The sequence below is a fragment of the Calliphora vicina genome, chromosome 2 (genome assembly GCF_958450345.1).
Source record: "Calliphora vicina chromosome 2, idCalVici1.1, whole genome shotgun sequence".
NCBI classification, from domain to species: Eukaryota; Metazoa; Arthropoda; class Insecta; order Diptera; family Calliphoridae; genus Calliphora; species Calliphora vicina.
The window spans coordinates 57,252,116-57,275,715 of record NC_088781.1 but is presented as its reverse complement, the minus strand read 5'-3'; the positions used below and the strand labels follow the sequence as shown (position 1 = coordinate 57,275,715).

General features: G+C 31.4%; 2 protein-coding genes across 4 annotated transcripts in view; both read left to right on the top strand.

Annotated features, from left to right (window-relative positions):
- Positions 1-23,600, top strand: part of LOC135952119 (serine-rich adhesin for platelets) — a 322,223-nt gene that overhangs the window by 137,913 nt on the left and 160,710 nt on the right. The gene's annotated exons all lie outside the window — the stretch shown is intronic.
- Positions 15,548-18,328, top strand: LOC135950472 (uncharacterized). The gene has a single exon (XM_065500011.1). It carries the CDS (start codon positions 15,548-15,550, stop codon positions 18,326-18,328), a length of 2,781 nt encoding a protein of 926 aa, XP_065356083.1.

Below are 23,600 nucleotides of genomic sequence, written 5' to 3'. Positions count from 1 at the left end.
CAACATTGAAAAATGAAAATTTTCAAAAAAATATTAAAAATAGTCAGACGAAATTTTGGAAAAAGAGCTATGTTGGTGACTAATGCAGGTTCATTTCCCTTTAAAATGAGGTATGTCCCACCCTGGCATCTATCTTAGTTTGTCCAGAATTGTCGAAAAATCTTCCGAGGATCAACATTGAAAAATTAAAATTTTCAAAAAAATATTAAAAATAGTCAGACGAAATTTTGGAAAAAGAGCTATGTTGGTGAATAATGCTGGTTCATTTCCCTTTAAAATGAGGTATGTCCCACCCTGGCATCTATCTTAGTTTGTCCAGAATTGTCGAAAATTTTTCCAAGGATCAACATTGAAAAATGAAAATTTTCAAAAAAATATTAAAAATAGTCAGACGAAATTTTGGAAAAAGAGCTATGTTGGTGACTAATGCAGGTTCATTTCTCTTTAAAATGAGGTATGTCCCATCCTGGCATCTATCTTAGTTTGTCCAGAATTGTCGAAAATTGTTCCAAGGATCAACATTGAAAAATGAAAATTTTCAAAAAAATATTAAAAATAGTCAGACGAAATTTTGGAAAAAGAGCTATGTTGGTGACTAATGCTGGTTCATTTCCCTTTAAAATGAGGTATGTCCCATCCTGGCATCTATCTTAGTTTGTCCAGAATTGTCGAAAATTGTTCCAAGGATCAACATTGAATAATGAAAATTTTCAAAAAAATATTAAAAATAGTCAGACGAAATTTTGGAAAAAGAGCTATGTTGGTGACTAATGCTGGTTCATTTCCCTTTAAAATGAGGTATGTCCGATCCTGTCATCTATCATAGTTTGTCCACAAGCTATTTTTAAAAAATATGTATTAAATAGTTTTTAAATATGAGTGTATGTAAGTATTGCAAATATGTCACAAAAAACAAAACATATTTGTGAATATGTCCTAAATTGGCAAATATGTCACAAATACTAAAAACGAATTTATAAATATGTAATAACGTAAGGCGTTACGCCGAAACATATTTGCAAATATGTAATGACGTAAAGTTTTACGTCGAAACATATTTAACTCGGCATATTTATCTTCACTCACTTGATTTTTCGCAACTTCCAGGTCAAAAATTTTATGTTGCTGATGCTCGAGGGAATGTTGAAGAAAAGTTTAGGACCCAAAAGCAGACAAAATTTCCCAGAAAGTTCTTGGTATGGCAAGCAATATGCAGTTGCGGCAAAAGAAGCCACTCATTTGTTACAACGGGCTCTATAAATACCGAAATTTACATCAAGGAATGTTTACAAAAAAGGCTGCTTCCATTCATAAGACTTCATAATGTGTCCACTTATTTTTGGCCTGACTTGGCATCCTGTCACTATGGCAAACAAGCCCTTGAGTGGTACAAGAACAATAATGTGGTATTTGTACCAAGAGAGGCAAATCCTCCAAACTGCCCGGAGCTAAGGCCAGTGGAGAGATATTGGGCTCTTGTTAAAAGAGAATTGAAGAGTACAAAAAAGGTGTCCAAAAGTGTGGTAGATTTTAAACGGAGATGGACTACATGTTCGAGCAAAGTGACAGAAAGCACTATAAAAACGTTAATGGAAGGGTTTCCGAAAAAGGTTCAAAATTTCATCACTAGTGATTAAAACTATAAAAATAATTTTTTTTGTAAATTGTAATAATAATTTCAATCAAATAAAAAAAAAATTAAAGCTGTAAGTTTAGTGGTTTCTTTTTTATAAACATATATGTATGTTAAGAATTTTTCGATCTCACTCCTTAGTACCAAATCATTTCACTTTTATATAAAAATAACATGCAAAAACTCCTTAATAACTACGTAGAATGTATATACTTTAAGTAATCTTGTTTTATTTGTACTTTTAAAAACTTACTTAAAAAAATTCAACTAAAAAAATTATTTCTTATCGAAAATTATGGAAAAAATGTCAATTAAAAAAACAAAATATTCTAATACATAAAAGAGATCAAAACATAACAAAAAATTCATAAAAATTAACTAAGTTTTTCAAAAATAAATCCGCGTTATATAAAAATCTTGTAAAAAAGCAGCGTATTTGAAAAAAAGGTTGCTAATTTGAGTTCTCGTTATATCGAATTCGTGTAAATAAAGTACTGCGTAAATGGAGGCTAACCTGTATACCGATTTATAATTACATGACAAATTTCCACTTCTGAAAGAGGGAGGAAAACAATTTTCTACAAGGCAACGAACCTTACCCGTTCCAAAGTTGTCAAAACTTGGTATACAGGTTCATGATGTTCATACAAAATTTTAAGTTGTTAAAAACTTCGTTTTGGTTTGTCTTTGATTGAGAAGTTCAAAAATTCGGATAAGAATGATGTAAAATCGCTCAATTTCAAATGTTTATAATTGTTTAACCGCTTATCCAATTTTTATAATATTTTCCTAAAAATCCTTTTATTTCGCACACAAGGTATTGAACCAAAAAGTTGTTTTTTAACAAATAATATCGCAAAAAATATATCTCCCATTTTCAAAAGAGTTTTCTCAAATATAAGCCATTGTAAGGTAAACAACATATGTATATAAAATTCAGAGTGCGCCAAGAGGGGATTTTGAGATAATACACATTTACTTAAAATGTCCTTATATTTTGAAGAATAATAAAAAAACTTCAACTATATTTTTATACCCACAATCAAAGAAGATGGGTTGTCATTACGTTTGTAACACATCAAAATTTTTGTCGCAAACACACATTAGCATATAGTATATTATGGGTGGGTCCTCATAAAATTCTAAGACAATCTAGCTATGTCCATCGGTATGTTTGTCTGTTGAAAACACGATAGGCCTAAAAGGAAAGAGGTTATACTGTTTGAGCAGTCATAAATATTGTTACGTTTTTACCTTTTAAAAACGGCATTTATTTCCTTTAAATTAACTGTATTCTTTTGATTGCAAATAACAACAGTTTAAGCTTGGTTTCCGCATACACCGTAATCGGTGCCGATAACGAGAAATTAAACTGAAAAACGTTGGTGTTCGTCACCGTCTCGTTTCTGAATTGTTTTCAGAAAACAGAAACGAAATTATTTTTTTTATTTTGGATGTCGCACATTAAATAGAATTTCATTATTTTTGACAAAATCTATTATTTTTTCCTCTTCCAATAAAGAAATTTTTTTTTTATTCATTTTGATTTTCTTTAAATTTGAAATAAAAAAATAATTAAAATAATTTCGTTCCTACAGCACCGAAAACAACCTACTTGATGTTGTTTTCGTTCCGGCCCCAAATGACAGGTTTTTCGTTACTGATCGGTGCCATTTCGTTCCCAATTTTCGTTGCCGATTTCTGAAACGAACTTTTTTCGGTGCAAATGTATGGAATTTCGTTTTCGGTGCCGATTACGGTGAATGCGGAAACGTAGCTTTAATAGTTTAAAATTTGTAACAAATCTTTATTTATTCAAATGTACACAAACAACAACATTTTAAATAGTCCCCAGCGGGAAAAAAATTATAGGACTTCAGTTTGTTGGCCTTCTAAAAGGCATATATGCCTTTTAGAAGGCATATATATTCTAAAAGATCCTATACTCATTCCACTCTGCCTGCTCTTTGAAGGTGTTCAAGAAGCCTTACATATAGAAAACAGATTCATAGTAGCAACCGAATTTGTTGCCAATCGAATGATTCGGTTGCACACATAGAATTTTTCGGTTCTATCAACAGAAAGTCAGTTGATAGAGAAGAATTTCGGTTGAAGCAACCAAACTTTTGTTACCACTTCTAAAATTGTGTACCCATAACTGTAAAATTCTGTCACTAAGGTAGAATCATTCGATTGGCAACAAATTCGGTTGCTATCACGAATCGGTTTTCTCTGTGTATGAATCGCCTTCAATAACAAGTGATCAAATGAAAATAATCTGTATCAAAAAATCTTTGATTAACTCTCTTTGCAAACTTAATTTTACAGGAAATTGTCCATCACGTTGTTACAAATATGTTACTATTATTACAATTAGATTTTTGGTTCAGAAGATATAGCTCTTTAATGTTAACTGATTTTCAGTGTTCAAAAAACATACCATCTTTAGGTAATTTGGTCCAGATATAGTGTCTTGACAACTAGATAACGGATAGTCATTATTTTTGGTTCTGTTCATCGATATATTTACTAAGAAAGGAATAAAATAAAATTGTACTGTTTGCTTTGTATTTGTCCAATTAAACCGATATTTACCAACTATCCATTTTTTCAATATTCCTCAACTTTGATGGAAAATTAAAAAAACTATTTGTTTCTATAGTTGCCATATTTTCAAAATAAGTTCTTTGATTATTCCTTTACCTAATGCAAAAATTTCCAGCTGCCCGTCCTTGTCCCATTTTTTGGTGGAGGTAAAATTTTGAAAAAAGACATGGTTCCAAACGATATTTACCAACTGTACATTTGTTCAATATATCTCAAATTTGGTGGAAAATAAAAAAAAAACTATCAATTTCTATATTTGACATATTTTTAAAATAAATTCTTTGATGCTAAAATTTCCAGCTGCCAGTTCTTGCCCCATTTTTTGCTAGGGGTAAAATTTTGAATAAGACATGGTTCCAAAAATGACATATAACCGTGAAAAACCAAGCAAAAATATTTTTTTCCACAAATTTTTTTTCTGGCTAAATTGGACCGATGGCATGATTTATGTTGGCTTTGAGGGTTGGCACTGTGGTTTGTGGCTTATTCAGATAGACTTGCGATTTAAGAAAACCGCACAAGAAAAAGTCTAACGGTGTCAAAACGCACGATCTCGGTGGCAAGTTTACATCACCTCCACGTGAGATGACCATGTCTTCAAATTGCTCTTGCAGAATGTCCAATTGAATACACATATATCATTGGTGTCCATGTCATCCAATTCAGGCCAAAAGAAGTTGGTAATCATTGAATTATAGTGCTAGCCGTTGACGGTGATGGCAGGGGGACGTCGTACTTACTCCATATCAAACAGTGACTTTTACAGATGCATTGGACGCTCATGGATCTCATTTGGATTGGTATCGTCCCAAATTCTACAATTTTATTTCTGTTCATCCAGAAATGGGCCATACTGTAAAATGAGCGAAGCACGCGGAACTTTGTTAGAATAAAAACACCTATTTTGATAAAATAATTTCATCCTAGTATACATTATGGAATTATTTGTATCAAAATGGGTGTTTTTTTGGAGTATGGACACAAATTTGTCGAAATTTTTTTTCCTCATGCCAAAAGCTATCGAAAAATCGATGGCAAAATATCGATTGCTAAATCGACCCACCCTAATTGCAGGTCTTTTTGAACCCTATATCCGTCATGGTGATTTCGAAAAACAAACTGATTAAATGACAGTCAATTCGGTAGATTCAATAATAAGACCGCTATCAACTGTCAAAGTTAGGAAGCTCCTATTGAAAGACCCTTCATTTATAATCTCATAATTATGACAATTTTTCACAATTTCTGGAAAGTTTCAGAACCGTATTTTCATACTATTAATCAAATAAGTTTGCTCATTTATTAGTCAAACCGTATAACTGTGCACAAATATGGCAAACATATTATGCTGTAGGAAACACAAAATTACATTTCGTCCTCTGTTGACAAAAATTTTAAAATAATCCAATATTTATCCCAGTCGATAAGATAAACATTCCTAATTACATTTTAAATGGGTTTTAGGTTAACGACCACTATTTCTGCCACCACCACTACAATTCGTATAGACGACCAAAGTGGCAGGACCAATAAAAGTGTGTCGTAGTATTAAGCAATGCCATCATTTAGCAGGAATATGTATCTGGAAGCCACATTGAATTGTAGGGTACACAAATGAAGATAAAGTGCCAATGGTAGAATAACATTGTTGGTCCTCAACAATGGATGCAAGTGGGTGTGTGTATGTTGTCTACAAGAGTTTAGATGTTGTTTTTTTCTTCTGTTGCGTCCTTGCAAGGACACGCAGTTGAAACATAAACTGCTGTTTTATACAAAACCTGAACACACAAGTAACGAAGAAGCTGTTAAATATAGCAGCAAAAAAGTAGAAACACAAAATATGCTTGAATCAAGAGCAGCAAAAAAGTAAGAATATTGATTTGTGTGAAAAAGCACAACATCAAAAAGTAAGTGTGTTATATACGTCTGTGCAGAATCTTGTAAACCCACCATCAATATGTAGTTTTGCCCTCCTATGAGGACTTGAATCAGATATGGTCCGAACTGTACAGAATTTTATAGATGTATGGAGTATAGGTGAAATCATGAAATGATATTGCCCATTTTCAATACCAGACTGCCATTCAGCCAGTAGCCATCTAGCTCCTTTCGTTTGGGCTCTATCGTGTTTTCAACAGACAGACAGACGGACGGACATAGGAAGATAGTCTTAGAATCTTATGAGGACTCAGAATAGATATAGTAATGTGGTTCTGCGACAAATATTTTGATGTGTTACAAACAGAGTGACAAAATCAAAATACCCCCTCAACTTTTGTTGATGGTGAGTATAAAAAAGGGTGTAGTTGGGGAAATAAACGATGAAAAATTTGTATTGAGTGTCAAGCTTAACAAAAAAAACTGAAGGATACTGACAACATTTGTATGTATTTAGTGATGAATACAAAAAAAAAAAAGATTCAAAATGAAAAAAAATGGAAAGAATACAAAATTACTACAACTACTTCAACCTGTAACCATCAAACCAGCCAGCCAACCATCAAGTTAAAGGTGAAAAACAATTTTACAAGGGAACACAAACAAAAAAAAATTCAAACTTTCTGCTTTCAGTTCAGTACAAAAAGGAATATTTTTTTTTATAATGCCAACCGAGAAGAATGGACAAAATGTTGAATACAAAATGATGTATAATAAGAAGGAAAAAAAAACAGAGGAAAATGGGGGCGGGTAGGGCGACGGAAGTGAAACCAGAAGTAGGAGAATATGAAGCTAAAGAAAAGTTTATGAAAAAGTGTTGCCTTGCGTTGTTGCTGCTTTAATTTATAATGTTGGTTTTGGTTTATGCTCGTTGAAAATAAATGATATTGATTGAAACTCTTTCCTTTTTAAGTGGGTTAACATAAAGAAAAAAAAAGAACGTAGAAAAATAAAACACCAGCAGCAGCATCAAAACCAAACGATTTTAACAAAATAAAAGAAAAGTGTTACAATGAGTTGCAGCACAATGTAGATTTTGATGAAGTTGGGTTGTCTTTCTTGGAAAAATCACATTTATAACTTAAATTAAATTTTCCTTCCATATTACAAAGATGCAAGATACAAGTTTTGGTTGTTTTTTTCTCTTTTTTTGTTATAAAAAAGCAATTATTATTTATTTCATCGAAATCTTTGTTTAAATGTTTTGTTTTTTTTTTGCAAATGTAAAATAAATAAATGTTTTTCATTTAAATGAAATTTTGTAAATACATATTTATTTAAACAAAAATACGCAATAATGTAATACAAGTAATTAAAAAAAATCAAAGTTATATTTTAAACTATGAACGTAACGAGAATAATAGATACATCACACCCTTTTTTATTTTCGAAATCGACCCGAATCGAACAACCTTCGAGAACAATCCAACTTTATGCGAATGCTAATGTTTAGTGATTTTATTTGAAGTTTTGGGTCGCAATAATTTCCAAAAAATTTCAACTAAAAATAGTTTTCATATTAAATTTACTCATAAATGTTGAAATATAAAAATTTTCTGAATTGTTTGCTTAAGTTTTCATAATTTTTTTTTAAACGAATTTTTTAAAAAAAATTGTAAATTTTTTATAGGAATTTAAACCTTTAAAGCACCAAAAAGTATTCAATATAGTGTAGAGGTAAGACTTTGCTTTATTGGACAATTTCGACCGAAAATATAAAAGGATTAATTTTTTTTTTAATTTTCTCTAATCAATCTCGTTGTGATTATTGAATATTGAAATTACAACATATAACATAGAATATCATTAACAATGTATTTAACCAATGTTTTTTTATGAAATAATATAAACAAATTTGTGATCAAACACTAAATTTTCTCGAAATCCACAAATTTCAAATTCGCTCCTCAATGTAACTCATACTAGCTACAACTGTTAAGATTTTTATTTTTTGAAATTTTGTTTAAATTTGTGATTTGAGATACACAGAAAAAAATAAAAATGAGTTTCAATTACGAAATTGATTATATTAATTAAAAAAATATTTGATTTTGCTCAAATCATCAAAATGATACTATTAATTAAATTGAAAATAAAAATTTTAATTGAAAAAAAATCCAATTAAAATAGTATTAAATATGGTAATTGAGTTCCTTTACAAATTTCAATTAAATTTTTAACTGAATAAATTAAGTTTGTAATTGAAATTTTGCACTAAAACTATTAAATATTAATTACGACAATTGTGCAATTAATTACCAATTTTTTTATTTTATTTAAGTTTTACAATTATTTTACATATTATTTACATTTAATTATATACATTTAAAAGATTAAAATTAATTTACAATACATGTAATGTATGTAATGTATGTAATGTATGTAATGTATGTAATGTATGTAATGTATGTAATGTATGTAATGTATGTAATGTATGTAATGTATGTAATGTATGTAATGTATGTAATGTATGTAATGTATGTAATGTATGTAATGTATGTAATGTATGTAATGTATGTAATGTATGTAATGTATGTAATGTATGTAATGTATGTAATGTATGTAATGTATGTAATGTATGTAATGTATGTAATGTATGTAATGTATGTAATGTATGTAATGTATGTAATGTATGTAATGTATGTAATGTATGTAATGTATGTAATGTATGTAATGTATGTAATGTATGTAATGTATGTAATGTATGTAATGTATGTAATGTATGTAATGTATGTAATGTATGTAATGTATGTAATGTATGTAATGTATGTAATGTATGTAATGTATGTAATGTATGTAATGTATGTAATGTATGTAATGTATGTAATGTATGTAATGTATGTAATGTATGTAATGTATGTAATGTATGTAATGTATGTAATGTATGTAATGTATGTAATGTATGTAATGTATGTAATGTATGTAATGTATGTAATGTATGTAATGTATGTAATGTATGTAATGTATGTAATGTATGTAATGTATGTAATGTATGTAATGTATGTAATGTATGTAATGTATGTAATGTATTTTATATAACATACGTAATTTATAAAGATATAAATATGTGTACCAAATGATAAAAAAAAATCCAGAATACTTGGGTCAGCTCGGTCACGAATTCCCAAAAAAAAAGTCTAAGGGATGATAAGAGAAAAAGCACATTAATATAAGCATATTTGAAACAGGAATTAAATCGTACTTACCTAACGAAAGTCTTCCCCAAAAGAAAATGTATTTCAAGCATCATCTTCCACATATGTATACACATCCATAAATCTGTCGTTCAAACTGAACAAAATGTCTTAAAAATTGCACAAATTTATATATAATTTAACACGTACTTACCGCTGAACATAATCCAAAGAAGAACAGGAATATATCTTGCTATCTTGCTCTCAAAATAATCCAAATTTTTCACTTTTTTTATAAAACTTTGAGCATGTTTGACTTATAAAATATAGTATACGAATTTTCAAAATATTTTTTCTTTTCCTATTTTAATTTCTTAAACGTCAGAATTTTTTTGTTTTTAAAAAAATGCTACAACCAAGTAAAAAAATAATTAAATTAATTAAAAAAATAATTAAAGTTCAAAATAAAACCAAGAAATAAATTAATTGAAAAAAATTAAGCAATAATTTTTTCTGTGTATGCATGAAATTTTATGATTTTTTTTGTTATTTAGTTTAACTTATCAGGTTATCGATGTCAGAAATTTTTTTATATTTTATATTTAAATATCTATTGCTGAATTAAATACAAAATCTATATAATTTAGAACTTGGTAGCATCGGAAATCGAAAAAGTACAAAATATGAGCCATTGTATTATTATTAAGGAATTGGAAAATCATGGCAAACATTATATGAGATTATGCTATCCATAACATGAGAACAGCGTAATATCGTAAATTCTGCATCATAAACATGGTTGTTCATGTTTGAATTACTATACTGCTGGTACTTCCATCCTTGGGTGTCCGTCTTAAGTAATGCCACATTCATCCTTGTGAACTGACCTTGAGAGGGCGCTAGTTTTAATCATACTATTTATGTTTAACTTCTCGTTAAGTTTTTATATTCTTTTTTTCATTAATTTTTATAGATATACATATTTTTTTGATATTCGTTTTTTGAACTTTGTAGAGTAAAGTTTATTTTTTCTTAAATTTTGAATTATATCGAGTTTTTAATTTGAATTTGTTAATAAAAACCTAAAAATTTTGTACAACATCAAAATAGAAGAAAGCAAAAGGAAAGTGGTTTTTATTTAATAAAACAAAACAATTTATATTGAAATCAACCCTCATTTATTGTTTTGTCAAGTTGTTTTTGAGACTTGATAAAAAATTTTACAGGTCCCACAAAAAATTGGCAAAGTTAATTGGTAGCTTAACATTTGGTCCTTCGAACCGGATACTTTGGTGGGACACATTTTTGCTGAAATATAGAAAGAGGTGATTTTGATTCTGGTTAGAATATAAAATTCTACCAATAAAAACAACAAAACATTTATTTTGTTAGCCATACATCATCAAGGTAATGTATTGTCTTGATCTGCATTATCAATGGTGGTTTGTGTATTAGCTAAAATTTACCAGTATTTTTATCAACACTAAATAAAGGTGGTGTCTTGAGTCGTACTGTTTTTAGCTCAACAACACTATCTTCGTATGACAGATGTCAATACTTGACGTTTTGTTTTTTTTTTTTGTATACATACATAAAAAGAAAAATAACACACAACATAAAAGAAAACAACTTCTACATTTTTTGTCGTCATATTTTTTAAAATCGAAAATTATTAGAGAAAAGTGAACAAAGTAAAAAAAATAATTGCATAATTAAGCAGGAAAACTCAGTAAATAATTGGACGGACCGTAGGAAAACGTGCAAGTGTCTACAGATTCGTAAATTACACAATTAATTTAGTGTCAAAATCTGTCCAGTGACTTTTTAAGTGCAATCTTAGCAACGTGATCACGACTTGTGAAGAGATTCTCAACGAATTCTTATACATTTAAACAATATTTATGGATTTTGAATAATATTCCAACCATTTGGAATATTCGGAAGCTATTTAATCTTAATTGGAATCTGGAAACAGGGTGCTGTAATCGCTACAAAGCCAACGAAAGTGAGTGGCCACTACCAACCAACCAACAGGTCTTCGGTGTGTAATATGAAAGCTTAAGAAGACCATTACTAATTGCTACAACACAAACGTATCATTTATTGGCACTGCTGGCATCGTTCATCATACAACCCATAGTAAAAAATTCCAACAAGAAATTTTGCAAAATTCGCTGGCAATTAGAAACAAAAGGAAAAATTAGTTTTCAAGGTATTTATCATACTTTATAATACAATTGTTTCTATTTCTAAAGAAAAAATTCGCACAGCATATGCTATAAACTTGTAAATTGTTAAAAATTAATAATTCACAAGGAAATTATTAAATACAAACACAAAATAAAAACGCGATTTTGGATTGTTGTTTCATAATTAGAGAATAATTTTACTAGGATCTCACGGTGTTCGGACACTTTTAAAACGCTTTTTACCACTTTTATGAAAAGAATCATCAAAAAATTGTTTATATTGTGCATATCTAGAGAAAGGAACTTTTTTAACCATATAGGTTTCATCAATATTGGTGGACAATAGCATACTTAAAGTGTACCATATAAAAAAGGTGTTTATTTATATATGAGATTATTGTTGTTTTGGAGGTACAAGTTTAAGGTGTTACTAAAGTTTGTAATCAAATCTATTAAAGATTTTTTAAGGCACTATATAATATAAAACACGAATAATAAACACGAATGATTATAAAATCGATAAGACAGTTTTGTCAGTTCGTAAATATATATGTAAAATTTAGTGTGTTCTAATTAGAAAATTATAGAGGAAAGTCTACACAATAAGACACATTAAAATCAATAAGATCATCTGTCGGTTTCAACATCAAATCTGTCTGCCTGTTAAATTGGTTTGTTTTTATTAATACACATTGAGATAAATATTGCTGTTGTTGTGATCCAATACAACATAGAGCAACACAGAATCAACCAGCCAGAAACTCACGTGAAACAACAAGATCAGTGTCAACATATTGGACTTATCCATCCGACAATTCTGCTCATGGGAACAAGTGGTAAGCGGAAAAGTTAATAGTTTTTAATTGCATTGGTTTTTTGAAAAAATTGAGAAACGCTTAAAACAGGTTTATAAATTTTAGGCAAAACTTTATAAATCATATTTATAAACGTTTAATAGCTTAAAATTTTTATATACCAGTATTAAGTGTACAAATTTAAAAAAGTTGAAATTAACTAATTTTAATTCGAATTTGAAGCATTCTTTTTGCCTTTTTTCTTAAAAAAAAGGGACGTTAAAGATACATTTTTATAAATTCGGAATAATATAAAAATTTATTGCAATTACTAAACATTATTTTAACTACGTAGGGGAATAAGTTCCACTAAAATAATATTTGAATTTGTTTCATATTCCTCCGGCATTAAGGCTAAAGTTTTTTTTTTTTTTTAATCTACAATAAATTTTTTTTTCTGAACAACATCGTAAAATTGCAAGTATTTTTTCTTGGTGTGATACGAAATTTTTATTCTAAAATTTTTTTTTGGTGTTCAAGTGAGAATTCTTGTGTTTTCACTACGGTTTATCGATTTTTTTTTTAAAAAAAACTTATTGTGAAACTTTAAGAGTTTTTACTATTTTTTTCTGTTGAAATTTCTTATTTTGCTTTTTGAAACTTCTAACATTTTTGGACCTTTTTTTAAATAATAGTGTTTCTTTTAAGTTTTTGGTATTTTTTGAAGAAAGAAAGGAGTCTCTTTGATTGTATTTTTAATATTAATTTGTCGAAATAATGGGTAAATCCGATAATTTAGACAAATTTGAAATGATGGCAAAATTATTTCTCGAATTTGAGAAAGATTACCACGAAATGCCACAGGAAAGTAGGAACTCATTTACTGTAGACATTCAGAAAGAAGAATTTAAATCTTTATGGGAGAAGGTAAAAGATGCCTATGAGTTTTTTATTACAAGTAAGCCCATGTTAGATTCTGATGAGCATTGTGATCAAGCAACACGGCTTTTTAAAGAATGTAGATTGGCCTACATTACTGTGGCTGCTCTAATGGGTGAGCTGTCGCAATCTTTTGTTAATAAATCGATTCTTACCTCTACGCAATATGGTCAAGGACCTAGCGAATCTTCAGCCACTGTGGTGAATAATAGATCCAGCCATCATATGAAATTGCCACCATGCACGATGGAGGTTTTTACAGGCGATTATAAATCATGGCCATCTTTTCGGGATATGTTCACCGCAGTTTACATTAATTGTGATGATAACTGGCGTTGAAAAACTTTTTTATTTGAGACAGTTTACTTCTGGTGAATCACTAGAAATTGTAAAAAATTCCCCATTGACAAATGAGGGTTTTGCAAACGCATGGAAAAATTTAACTGAGGCTTATGAGAACAAGAGAATTTTAGTGAATAGTCAACTAAAGATTCTATTTAATCTTGTACCCGTTAAGACTGAATCTGCAAAAGAGATAAAAAGGCTACAAAGGGACATCAATAATTGCATGTCTGTCCTAAATTTACACGGCATAGATATTTCGACTTGGGATCCAATCTTTGTATATCTTTGTTCCATAAATTTGCCTGTCCTTACCTTGTCATTATGGGAACAAAATGTTAAAAATAAAAAGGAGATTCCTAAATGGTCTCAAATGGACACATTTTTAACCGATCGTTTTCAGTCTTTGGAAACTGTCTTTGACATAAGGAATGGTGGTCAAATAAAGACAGATTTCGAGAATTCTGGGCATTCTTCTAGAAATAAATCGACAAGAGACAATAGGGTTAATAACAATAATAATTGCAAATTTTCTGCTGAAAGAGTTAGAACCTTTCAGGCAAAGGTCTCGAAACAATCCTGTGCTTTGTGTTCGGAGAATCATTTATTAAGATTGTGTTCAAAGTTTATTGAAATGAATCCAGGGGAAAGGTTTTTGGTGGTGAAGAAAAATAATCTTTGTATCAATTGTTTAGGTAATGGCCATAAATTGGATAGTTGTGGTAGTAAATATGGTTGCTTAATATGCAAATTGAAACATAATACTATGTTACACAGGGAAGTTACGAGCTCGTCGAATAGTGATAGTAGCCAAGAAAGACCAAGTACCAGTCAAGCAGCGACACAGAGTCGAACAATCCAAAATTGTTTTGCAACTGCCAAACAACAAGTATTATTGGGAACGGCCATGGTAACTATTTTATCCCGTGGTGAAGTTTTTTCTGCAAGAGCTTTGATTGATTCTGGTTCTCAGGCTACTTTCATTTCGGAAAGACTGCAGAAAAAGCTTAATTTGCCTATTAGTAACATCAGCGCTAAAGTATCTGGATTGAATGGTGCATTAGCAGGTTCTGTTCAGAAGCAATGTTCGTTTGTTCTGGGCTCTGATAAAGATCCATGTTTTAGATTGGAGATAAATGGTCTCGTTTTGCCAAAATTAACTGGGAAACTACCCGTGGATTCAGTGGACTTGTCCAAGTTCTCCCTATCGGATTTAGAACTAGCAGATCCAAATTTTGCAAAAAGTTGTCAAATTGATATTTTGATTGGTGGTGATAACTATCCTAGAATCATGCTCGATGGTGTTAGGAAAAATGTAATAGGGAATTTGATGGCTCAAGAAACCCATTTTGGTTGGATTTTGACGGGTCCCCTTTCTAGTACTGGACAAGAAGTTTACACCACAACCGTTTCATATTTCACGGATGTCAGTTTGGACAAACAGCTTGAGAAATTTTGGATTTTGGAAGAGCCACCACAATTTTCTTCAATTACTCCTGAAGATAAATATTGTGAAGATCATTTCAAAAGAAATGTGAGAAGAACTCCTCAGGGACGATATATGGTTTCGTTACCGTTCAAAACACAATATGTAGAAAATAGATGTTTAGGGCATTCGCGGGAAAAGGCAAGAAAACAATTTTTGCGGAACGAAGTTTCGTTAAGTAAAAATTTAGACTTAAAGAAGGAATATGATAATGTTTTAGGTGAATATGAAGTATTGAATCATATGGTCGAAACTAAATTTGTTGAATCAGAATCTTCTAGAAGCTTTTATTTGCCACACCATGCGGTTTTTAAACCTGAAAGTTCTTCAACAAAAGTAAGAGTGGTAATGCTTCTGCCCGCAGTTCTTCTGGCTTAAGCCTTAATGACATTTTGTACCCTGGACCAATTTTACAAAATGATTTGATGTTGTTGATAACAAGATGGCGCTTTTATCGGTATGTTTTTAATGGTGATATTGAGAAAATGTATCGCCAAATTTTAGTTGATCCTAAGGAAACAAAATTGCAAAGAATTGTGTTCCGCAGAAAATCCAATGAAGATTTAAAAGAGTATGAGTTGAAAACCGTTACTTTCGGTGTTAATTGTGCACCTTTTTTGGCAATTAGGACTTTGCTTCAATTAGCTGAAGACGTAGAAGATAAATGGCCCTTAGCATCCAAAATTTTACGACACATGATGTATGTGGACGATGCTTTAGCAGGAGCGCACGAAATTTCTTTAGCTGTAAAAGCTCGCGATCAACTTATCTTAGCTCTGTCATCTGCTGGGTTTTCTATGAGGAAATGGACATCAAATAATGAGCGAATTCTTCAATGTATTTCGAAAGAAGATCTTTTGAATGAAAATTTTTTGGAAATTAATGACGAAAGCGTAGCTAAAACATTGGGTATACGGTGGAATGCGAGAACTGACAGATTTTATTTTTCCACTTCCGCATTCTCTTCAAAAGAAAGGTTTACAAAAAGGGAGGTCTTATCCACTATTGCTAAGCTTTTTGATCCAGCTGGATGGTTAGGACCAATAGTAGTAATAGCAAAAATACTGATGCAGCAAATATGGAGCGAAAAAACTAAATGGGATGATGATATTTCAGAGGCTGCCTTAATAAAATGGAAACAATTTCTTTGTGATTACCCAGCAATAAATGATATTCAGATTTATCGCTGGATTGGTTTTAAGCCTTCTACAACTCTTGAGGTACATGGATTTTGTGATGCTTCGGAGAAAGCATATGGGGCTTGTATTTATATTCGGGTTTATGATGATGAAAGTATAATAAATTCAAATTTACTAATAGCTAAATCTAGGGTTGCCCCACTTAAAACTATTTCGTTACCCCGTCTTGAGCTTTGTGGAGCTCTTTTGTTATCAGACCTGTTGCAAACTGTTCGAAAAGAATTTAAGTTAGAAAAGAATCAAACAAAGTTTTACACTTGGAGTGACTCGATGATTGTTTTAGCATGGCTGCAAAAACCTCCTAATTCGTGGACAACATTTGTGGCTAATAGAGTTTCTAAAATTATTACCAGAACTGGAAATGAATGTTGGAGACATATAAACTCTAAAGATAATCCTGCTGATCTAATAAGTCGTGGTATTCGTCCACAAGACTTAGTTAACAACTCCCTTTGGTGGAATGGTCCATCATGGCTTTGTTCTCCCCAGAATTTTTGGCTATCTCCATCATCGAGAGATTTTGGTACAAGTGAGGAGCAAAGAGTACATAAAGTTTTTTTCTCATATTTTGAATCGTATTCGGATCTTTTAGAACATTTTTCGTCATACGCAAGAGCTCTTAGAGTAATGGCTTACGTATATAGAGCTATTGATAGAATTTTAAAAGTTAATAAAGATTGGATTACTACTTTAGAGGTATCATCTGAGGAACTGAATTTAGTAAAAGAGAAACTAATTATAATCGCACAAAAAGTTGAGTTTGCCCATGAATATTATGAACTTTCATGTAGAAAATCTTTAACTAAAAGTAAAGTACTAAATCTAAATCCTTTTTTGGACGAAAGGGGTTTAATGAGGGTAGGAGGTCGTTTGGCAAATGCTCCAAATTTGCAATACAATGAAAAATTTCCCATTTTATTACCAAGCAGCTGTCATTTTGCTAAAATTCTTGTGAAATTTATTCACGAAATTACTTTACATGGTGGTAATCAGCTAATGTTAAGAGTATTAAGGACACAATTTTTCATACCTCGGGCTAAAAATTTGATAAAGACTGTGATTGGTCGGTGTAAGACATGTACAATTAGGAAAAAGCAGACACAGAGTCAGATTATGGCAGCACTTCCTACAGCTCGTACCGTTATCTCTCGTCCTTTTACCACGACTGGCGTGGACTTTACTGGACCTTTCGAAATTAAGAATTATACTGGCCGAGCCTGTTTAATAACAAAAGGATATGTTTGTGTTTTTATTTGCTTCGCTACAAAAGCAATCCATTTAGAAGCCGTTAGCAGCTTATCAACTCCAGCGTTCTTGGGAGCATTTTCTAGATTTATTTCCCGTCGTGGTTGTCCTAGGAATATGTATTCAGATAATGGGACTAATTTTGTTGGAGCATCTAGAGTACTACAAACTGAATTTCGTTGTTTTCTTCGTGATGTAGGTGCCGAAGTAAATGCGAGTTATGCACACCAAGGTATTAAATGGCATTTCAACCCTGCTAGCGCTCCCCATATGGGTGGATTATGGGAATCAGGTGTTAAAAGTTTTAAACACCATTTTCGAAGGATTGCAGGAGGTTTAAAATATACCTTTGAGGAATTCTCTACATTACTAGCTCGAATTGAATCTTGTCTTAATTCGAGACCCTTGTGTCCATTATCCGACAGTTTTGAATGTTTAGATTGTTTGACCCCAGGCCATTTTCTTACTGGCGGACCACTACTTGCTCCCCCAGAAGTTGAAGTTTTGGAATGTCCAACTTCGGTTATAAATCGTTGGCAGAGAGTTAAAGCGTTAAATCAACGATTATGTTCTAGATGGAAGAATGAGTATCTGAAAGATCTCCAAAAACGAAATAAGTGGAAATTCGCACTAAAAGATCTGGAAGTCGGCGATATGGTAGTTATTAAGGAAGATAACATGCCGACTAATGAATGGCGTTTAGGTCGGGTAGAAAAATTACATAGGGGTAAGGATGGCCACGTTAGAGTTGTAGGGGTAAAAACAGCACGAGGCTCAATAATAAGACCAGTTGTGAAGCTCGTAGTTCTTCCAACTTATTAGCTCTTTAAATTTATATTTATTATAGGAACATGGTCAAGCCTAGTAAATATGCTGAAGGTCGTCGTACGACAAAGAAAATGGTTTGCCGAGTCTGCTTGAAAGATCATCCTTTACGTTTCTGCCGGAAGTTCTTGCAAGTTGAATATGAGGAGAGAATGCGGCTGGTATCGATCTATCGATATTGTGCGGGCTGTTTAAGTCACGACCATACCTGGCGTACTTGCGAGAGTACTGGCAAGTGTAAACGTTGTGGTGATATGCATCACACATTATTGCACAAGGGTAGTAGACCTAGTACGTCGGCCCGAAAGAATACCAAACGTTTACGTCGTGGACCTAGTTCGTCCAACCGACACGAAAAAAAAGGACCCAGTTCGTCCGATAACTCCGCCAGTGGGCCTCGTTCGCCCGTTGGTCATAATGATGAGAGACCTAGTACGTCTCAAGCCCTGGTTCTGAGTTCATCAAAGAACCGACACACCCGCCCTCGAGAAAAATCTAAGCGTTCGAGTCAAGCCCAACGAATCGTCAACGAGGACATTATGACCTTGCCAGTGCTTCAAATTAGGGAAACAATACTTCTTAAGCCCACGGCGATAATAAGGTTGGAAGCCGCTGGAAGATTTGTGAATGAACGTGTGTTGATTGATCCAAGTGCTGCGTGTTCAGTCGTTTCGGATGAGTTGGTGCGTCGTATCTCTGGTCGAAGAGTTCGAGTTGCGAAGAAGGAAAGATGCTTCCTTAAACTTGGTGGACAATATGGCATTAGTGCCACAATAGAGACTTATGCTGAGATAAGGAAGAATTACAAGATCGTTACCCCAGCTAAGTCAATTGAAAGCAAGATAGTGGATGAATTTCCGGGTTTGCAGTTAGCTGATCCACAATTTAATGTGGCTGCTCCAGTTATGATGATGATAGGAGGTGACGTGTACAGCCAAATAATTAGAAACGGCATATATGGAGGAACCCTAGGCAAACCATTGGCCCAATTTTCGATATTTGGCTACTTAATCTCTGGACCATGTTCATATTAACAGTAACTTTTAATACATTTACATTTACTAATGGAATAAAAATCATGGATTTTAGTTTTTGAACTCAATGTTTTTATTTTTAGTTCTTTTTTCTTTTTTAAGTTTTTTAGGTGAATTGGTTGCTGTACAGCAAGGCCGGCGGGATGTTCATGTTTGAATTACTATACTGCTGGTACTTCCATCCTTGGGTGTCCGTCTTAAGTAATGCCACATTCATCCTTGTGAACTGACCTTGAGAGGGCGCTAGTTTTAATCATACTATTTATGTTTAACTTCTCGTTAAGTTTTTATATTCTTTTTTTCATTAATTTTTATAGATATACATATTTTTTTGATATTCGTTTTTTGAACTTTGTAGAGTAAAGTTTATTTTTTTTTAAATTTTGAATTATATCGAGTTTTTAATTTGAATTTGTTAATAAAAACCTAAAAATTTTGTACAACATCAAAATAGAAGAAAGCAAAAGGAAAGTGGTTTTTATTTAATAAAACAAAACAATTTATATTGAAATCAACCCTCATTTATTGTTTTGTCAAGTTGTTTTTGAGACTTGATAAAAAATTTTACAGGTCCCACAAAAAATTGGCAAAGTTAATTGGTAGCTTAACATGGTTTTGAAAACATATATGTACTTCATTACTGCAATCATATATACGATTGCTAAAATAGTGTGAATCGTAACTTTATCATATTATGGTTACTGCAATTATATAAATAATTACAGTGATCAAAAACTTGTAAAAATGTTGTGTATGGAAAATTTTAAAACCGAAGGAAAATTTTGTGTTAAGATAATAAAAAAAATTTGACAAAAATTTGAGCTCGATCGGTTAAAAATTGGCGTGCCGCACGAGGGTTAAAGTTCGTGAGAACGAAATTGGGGGAAAATGTATAGATAAAGGTTCGTAACTACTCAGGAGTCAACCGTAGGGAGGTGAAATGTATGATGAACCCCCATTATTTTTGTATCACCAATTTGTCTTTAAAACAAATTTACCCCCTATCTTCAACACTTTCATTTTCGTGCCTCTTTCCACGATGCGATTACAACGTGAATTTTCACTGCTGATAAACATTTTAAATTCTCTTTTGAAACTGCATTCGTGTCCAAATAGTGAAGTTTTTGCTTTTCAGTTTTTGACATTTCTGTACAGTACAAATACGAACGAATAAATGTGGATGACATACTCAACAAAAACTTCATGTACATGAAACAAAGTTTCCTTTTTCATTCCTCTTTCCCCTTTCATCAACAAACTCAAATGTTTCACAGTGTGGACCGGGACTAAGGTCATTCGACAAAAATTGCTCATTTACTTCTGGAAAATTAACTACAATTTTGTTCTTGCTTCGGATAGGACCATCAACATCTTCATAGGTATCGCAATCATTATCTTCTTCTCCAGTTTCCATCTTCTTTTTCTAGTTGAACTTTTCGATTCAGTAGATTATGCAAATTGTATGCATAAATCAAAATTCTTCATCTTCTACAATATACAATACTTACTCGTTGTTAAGCTATTAATTTCAGTAGTCGCTCGTAGTCGCCATTGTAATTCTACCTCTTCTCGTTCCAATATTTTTTTCAATGCCTACAACAGCCATGTGTATGACAATCATGCTGCCTACGCGGTTTTTTTCCTAGAGGAAAACTCTCTATCCTCCTCTATTGTTATCGTGGTGCATTAACATGGACAGTGCATTAACATGGACAATATCAAAGATATCGTTTTGCCATATGCGACGGTTCTCCTCTTGTTGTACTCTTGTTAAATTTCCTTCACTCCCGGTACAATTTTTCAACCAAGAACAGCTGAATAAATATAACAGTTTCAATAAAATAAATGTTGTGCTGTTGCGATCTCAAATTAATTTTTGTCGTAGATGATGCCATTGAAATTGAAATGCTTATCTGTTTTATTAAAAAATTTACTTTTTAGGTTTTAGATTTAAGTGTTTTATTTTCCTTGTACACAATTTTTCCTGGGCTACTGTTAGTTTTAACTGAAAAGAAGAACTATTCACTCTCACAAAACATAAATATACTTTAAAATAGCAGTGTCATATTTTAATTTTTTTCTCGCAGTTTGTATGTTCTAATTACACATGTCATAGTACAACTGTCTGAGACTACAACTTTGCCGCAGAGAATGAATCAAAATTTCGAACTGTTTGCAAGATATGAGCCTAAGAAAATGATCCCTTTTTTGCAACTATGACACCGAGGCCTTAAATCTTTGGGGGCCCAAAAAAAGTACATGACTTTAGGCAAAACTGGGAGACACGGTTTTTTTTTTGTCTTTTACTACGTAATGGTGTCCGTATATGGTTATATTTCCATGACTCAAAAAATTACATACAGTGTAATGAAATAACGCGGAGTCAATGCTGAGCTATTAGAAAATTCAATGTGTCGGTGTAGTACGCAGCCAACTGCATTAGATGAAAAAACTACCTTTACTTAAGTTTTTGTTTAATTTTGGTTTTTGTTATTGTTTTCTTTAGTCTGTACATTCAAACTAAAATTGTAATCAAAATATTTCTCATTGTTGACAGTCTTGTTTAGATATGCGTGACATGGGTATATATAAGTTTGTCATTCCGTTTGTAATTTCCACAATATAATTTTCCGACCCTATAAAGTATATATATTCTGGATCCTTATAGATAGCGGAGTCGATTAAGCCATGTCTGCCTGTCTGCCTGTCTGCCTGTTGAAATCAACTTTCCGAAGCCCCCAAATAACTTACATCAAGATTCATACATTAATAGATCAAGAAAATCGGTCCACAAATGGCTGAGATATAATGAAAAAACCAGGACAACCTCGATTTTTGACCTATTTTTTACCTATATTACTAAGTCATTAATATAGACAATACGTATATCTAATGATAGATATTTCAAAGACCTTTGTTTGCAATGATAAGACCATAGTAATGGGTCAAAATCGGAAAAAATATTTTTGAACCCGATTTTTTTTTCACCAAAAGTTTTTTTGCGCTAAATATTAAAAAAAAATTGAAAAAAACCAAAAAACAATTTTAAAATTTAAAAAAATAATCAAAAAACAACTTTGGAAAAAAAAAATTTGTACCTAAAAATATTTAAACATTTTATTTTGAAGCTCTCTTACTTGTTTTTAGTCATATTACTTGTTTGTTTATATTGAATTTAAAAATGTATGCAGTTATAAAAAACTTCTCATTTAAAGTTTTCGCTTTAAAAGTTATAAATTAGAACTAAGCTCTTTATGGGGTTAGGATTCGAAATTAACGTTAGAGTTTCAATAATACTTATTTTGAACTTCGTTCATCCAAACATATTAAATATCTATCTTAATACCAAAAAGTATATACATATTTAATAAATTTAAGAGTTTAGTGTTAAGTTCTTTTATATAAAATGAACCAAACGAGTTCATAAATATTTACACAAAAATTTAAATAAATGTATTTTTATTTATAATAAAAATTGGTAGGCATACCTTTGGTAGTTGTTTTTATATTTTCTGTTTATTTAAATGAAAAAAAAAATATTGTAATAAGAAGACATATACGATCGATATTTTCATAAGTGACACGCACAAATAAAAATTTTACTCACACTTTTACCAAAATAAAAAAAAATGTTTTATTTATTTATAATTTACACACTGTACACTCATACACAAACATTCACACATAAATATTTACATAAATTTATGTTACAGAAATACAGGTGAAAATAAATGTTTGGAGGCAGGATCCGAAATACTTACACGAATACTAACACAAGCAAAACGTGCAATAAAAAAAATACAAAAAAAAAAACGAAGCCCAAATAAAGATTTATAAGGAAAACTTTAAGGACACGTACAAATTCACACACAGACACACTTCAACATGTTAGGACTTGTTTGCACAAGAGTGGGTACAAGTAGAGTAATGTTTTCTGTTTGTTTTTTTTCTTCTTTCTTTTGCTACCACGTGTATGTAAGTGATGAACTGTAAAGAGATTGTTGTAAATAAATGGTTTGAAGCGAAATTCTAGGGATTGAAGTTTTTGCTTTACAGAACAGCTGATAAAGATGGCGCAGATGTTTGTAATTTATTTGAAATATTGGGCGTTGCTACCAGGAATTGTAAAATTTAAATAGCTTTCAATTCAATTCAACTAATAGGCCAGGGAATTTGTAAAGTGATGGAATGTAATGAATTTGTTTAAGTCAACATTTTGGCTAGTAAAATTGGGT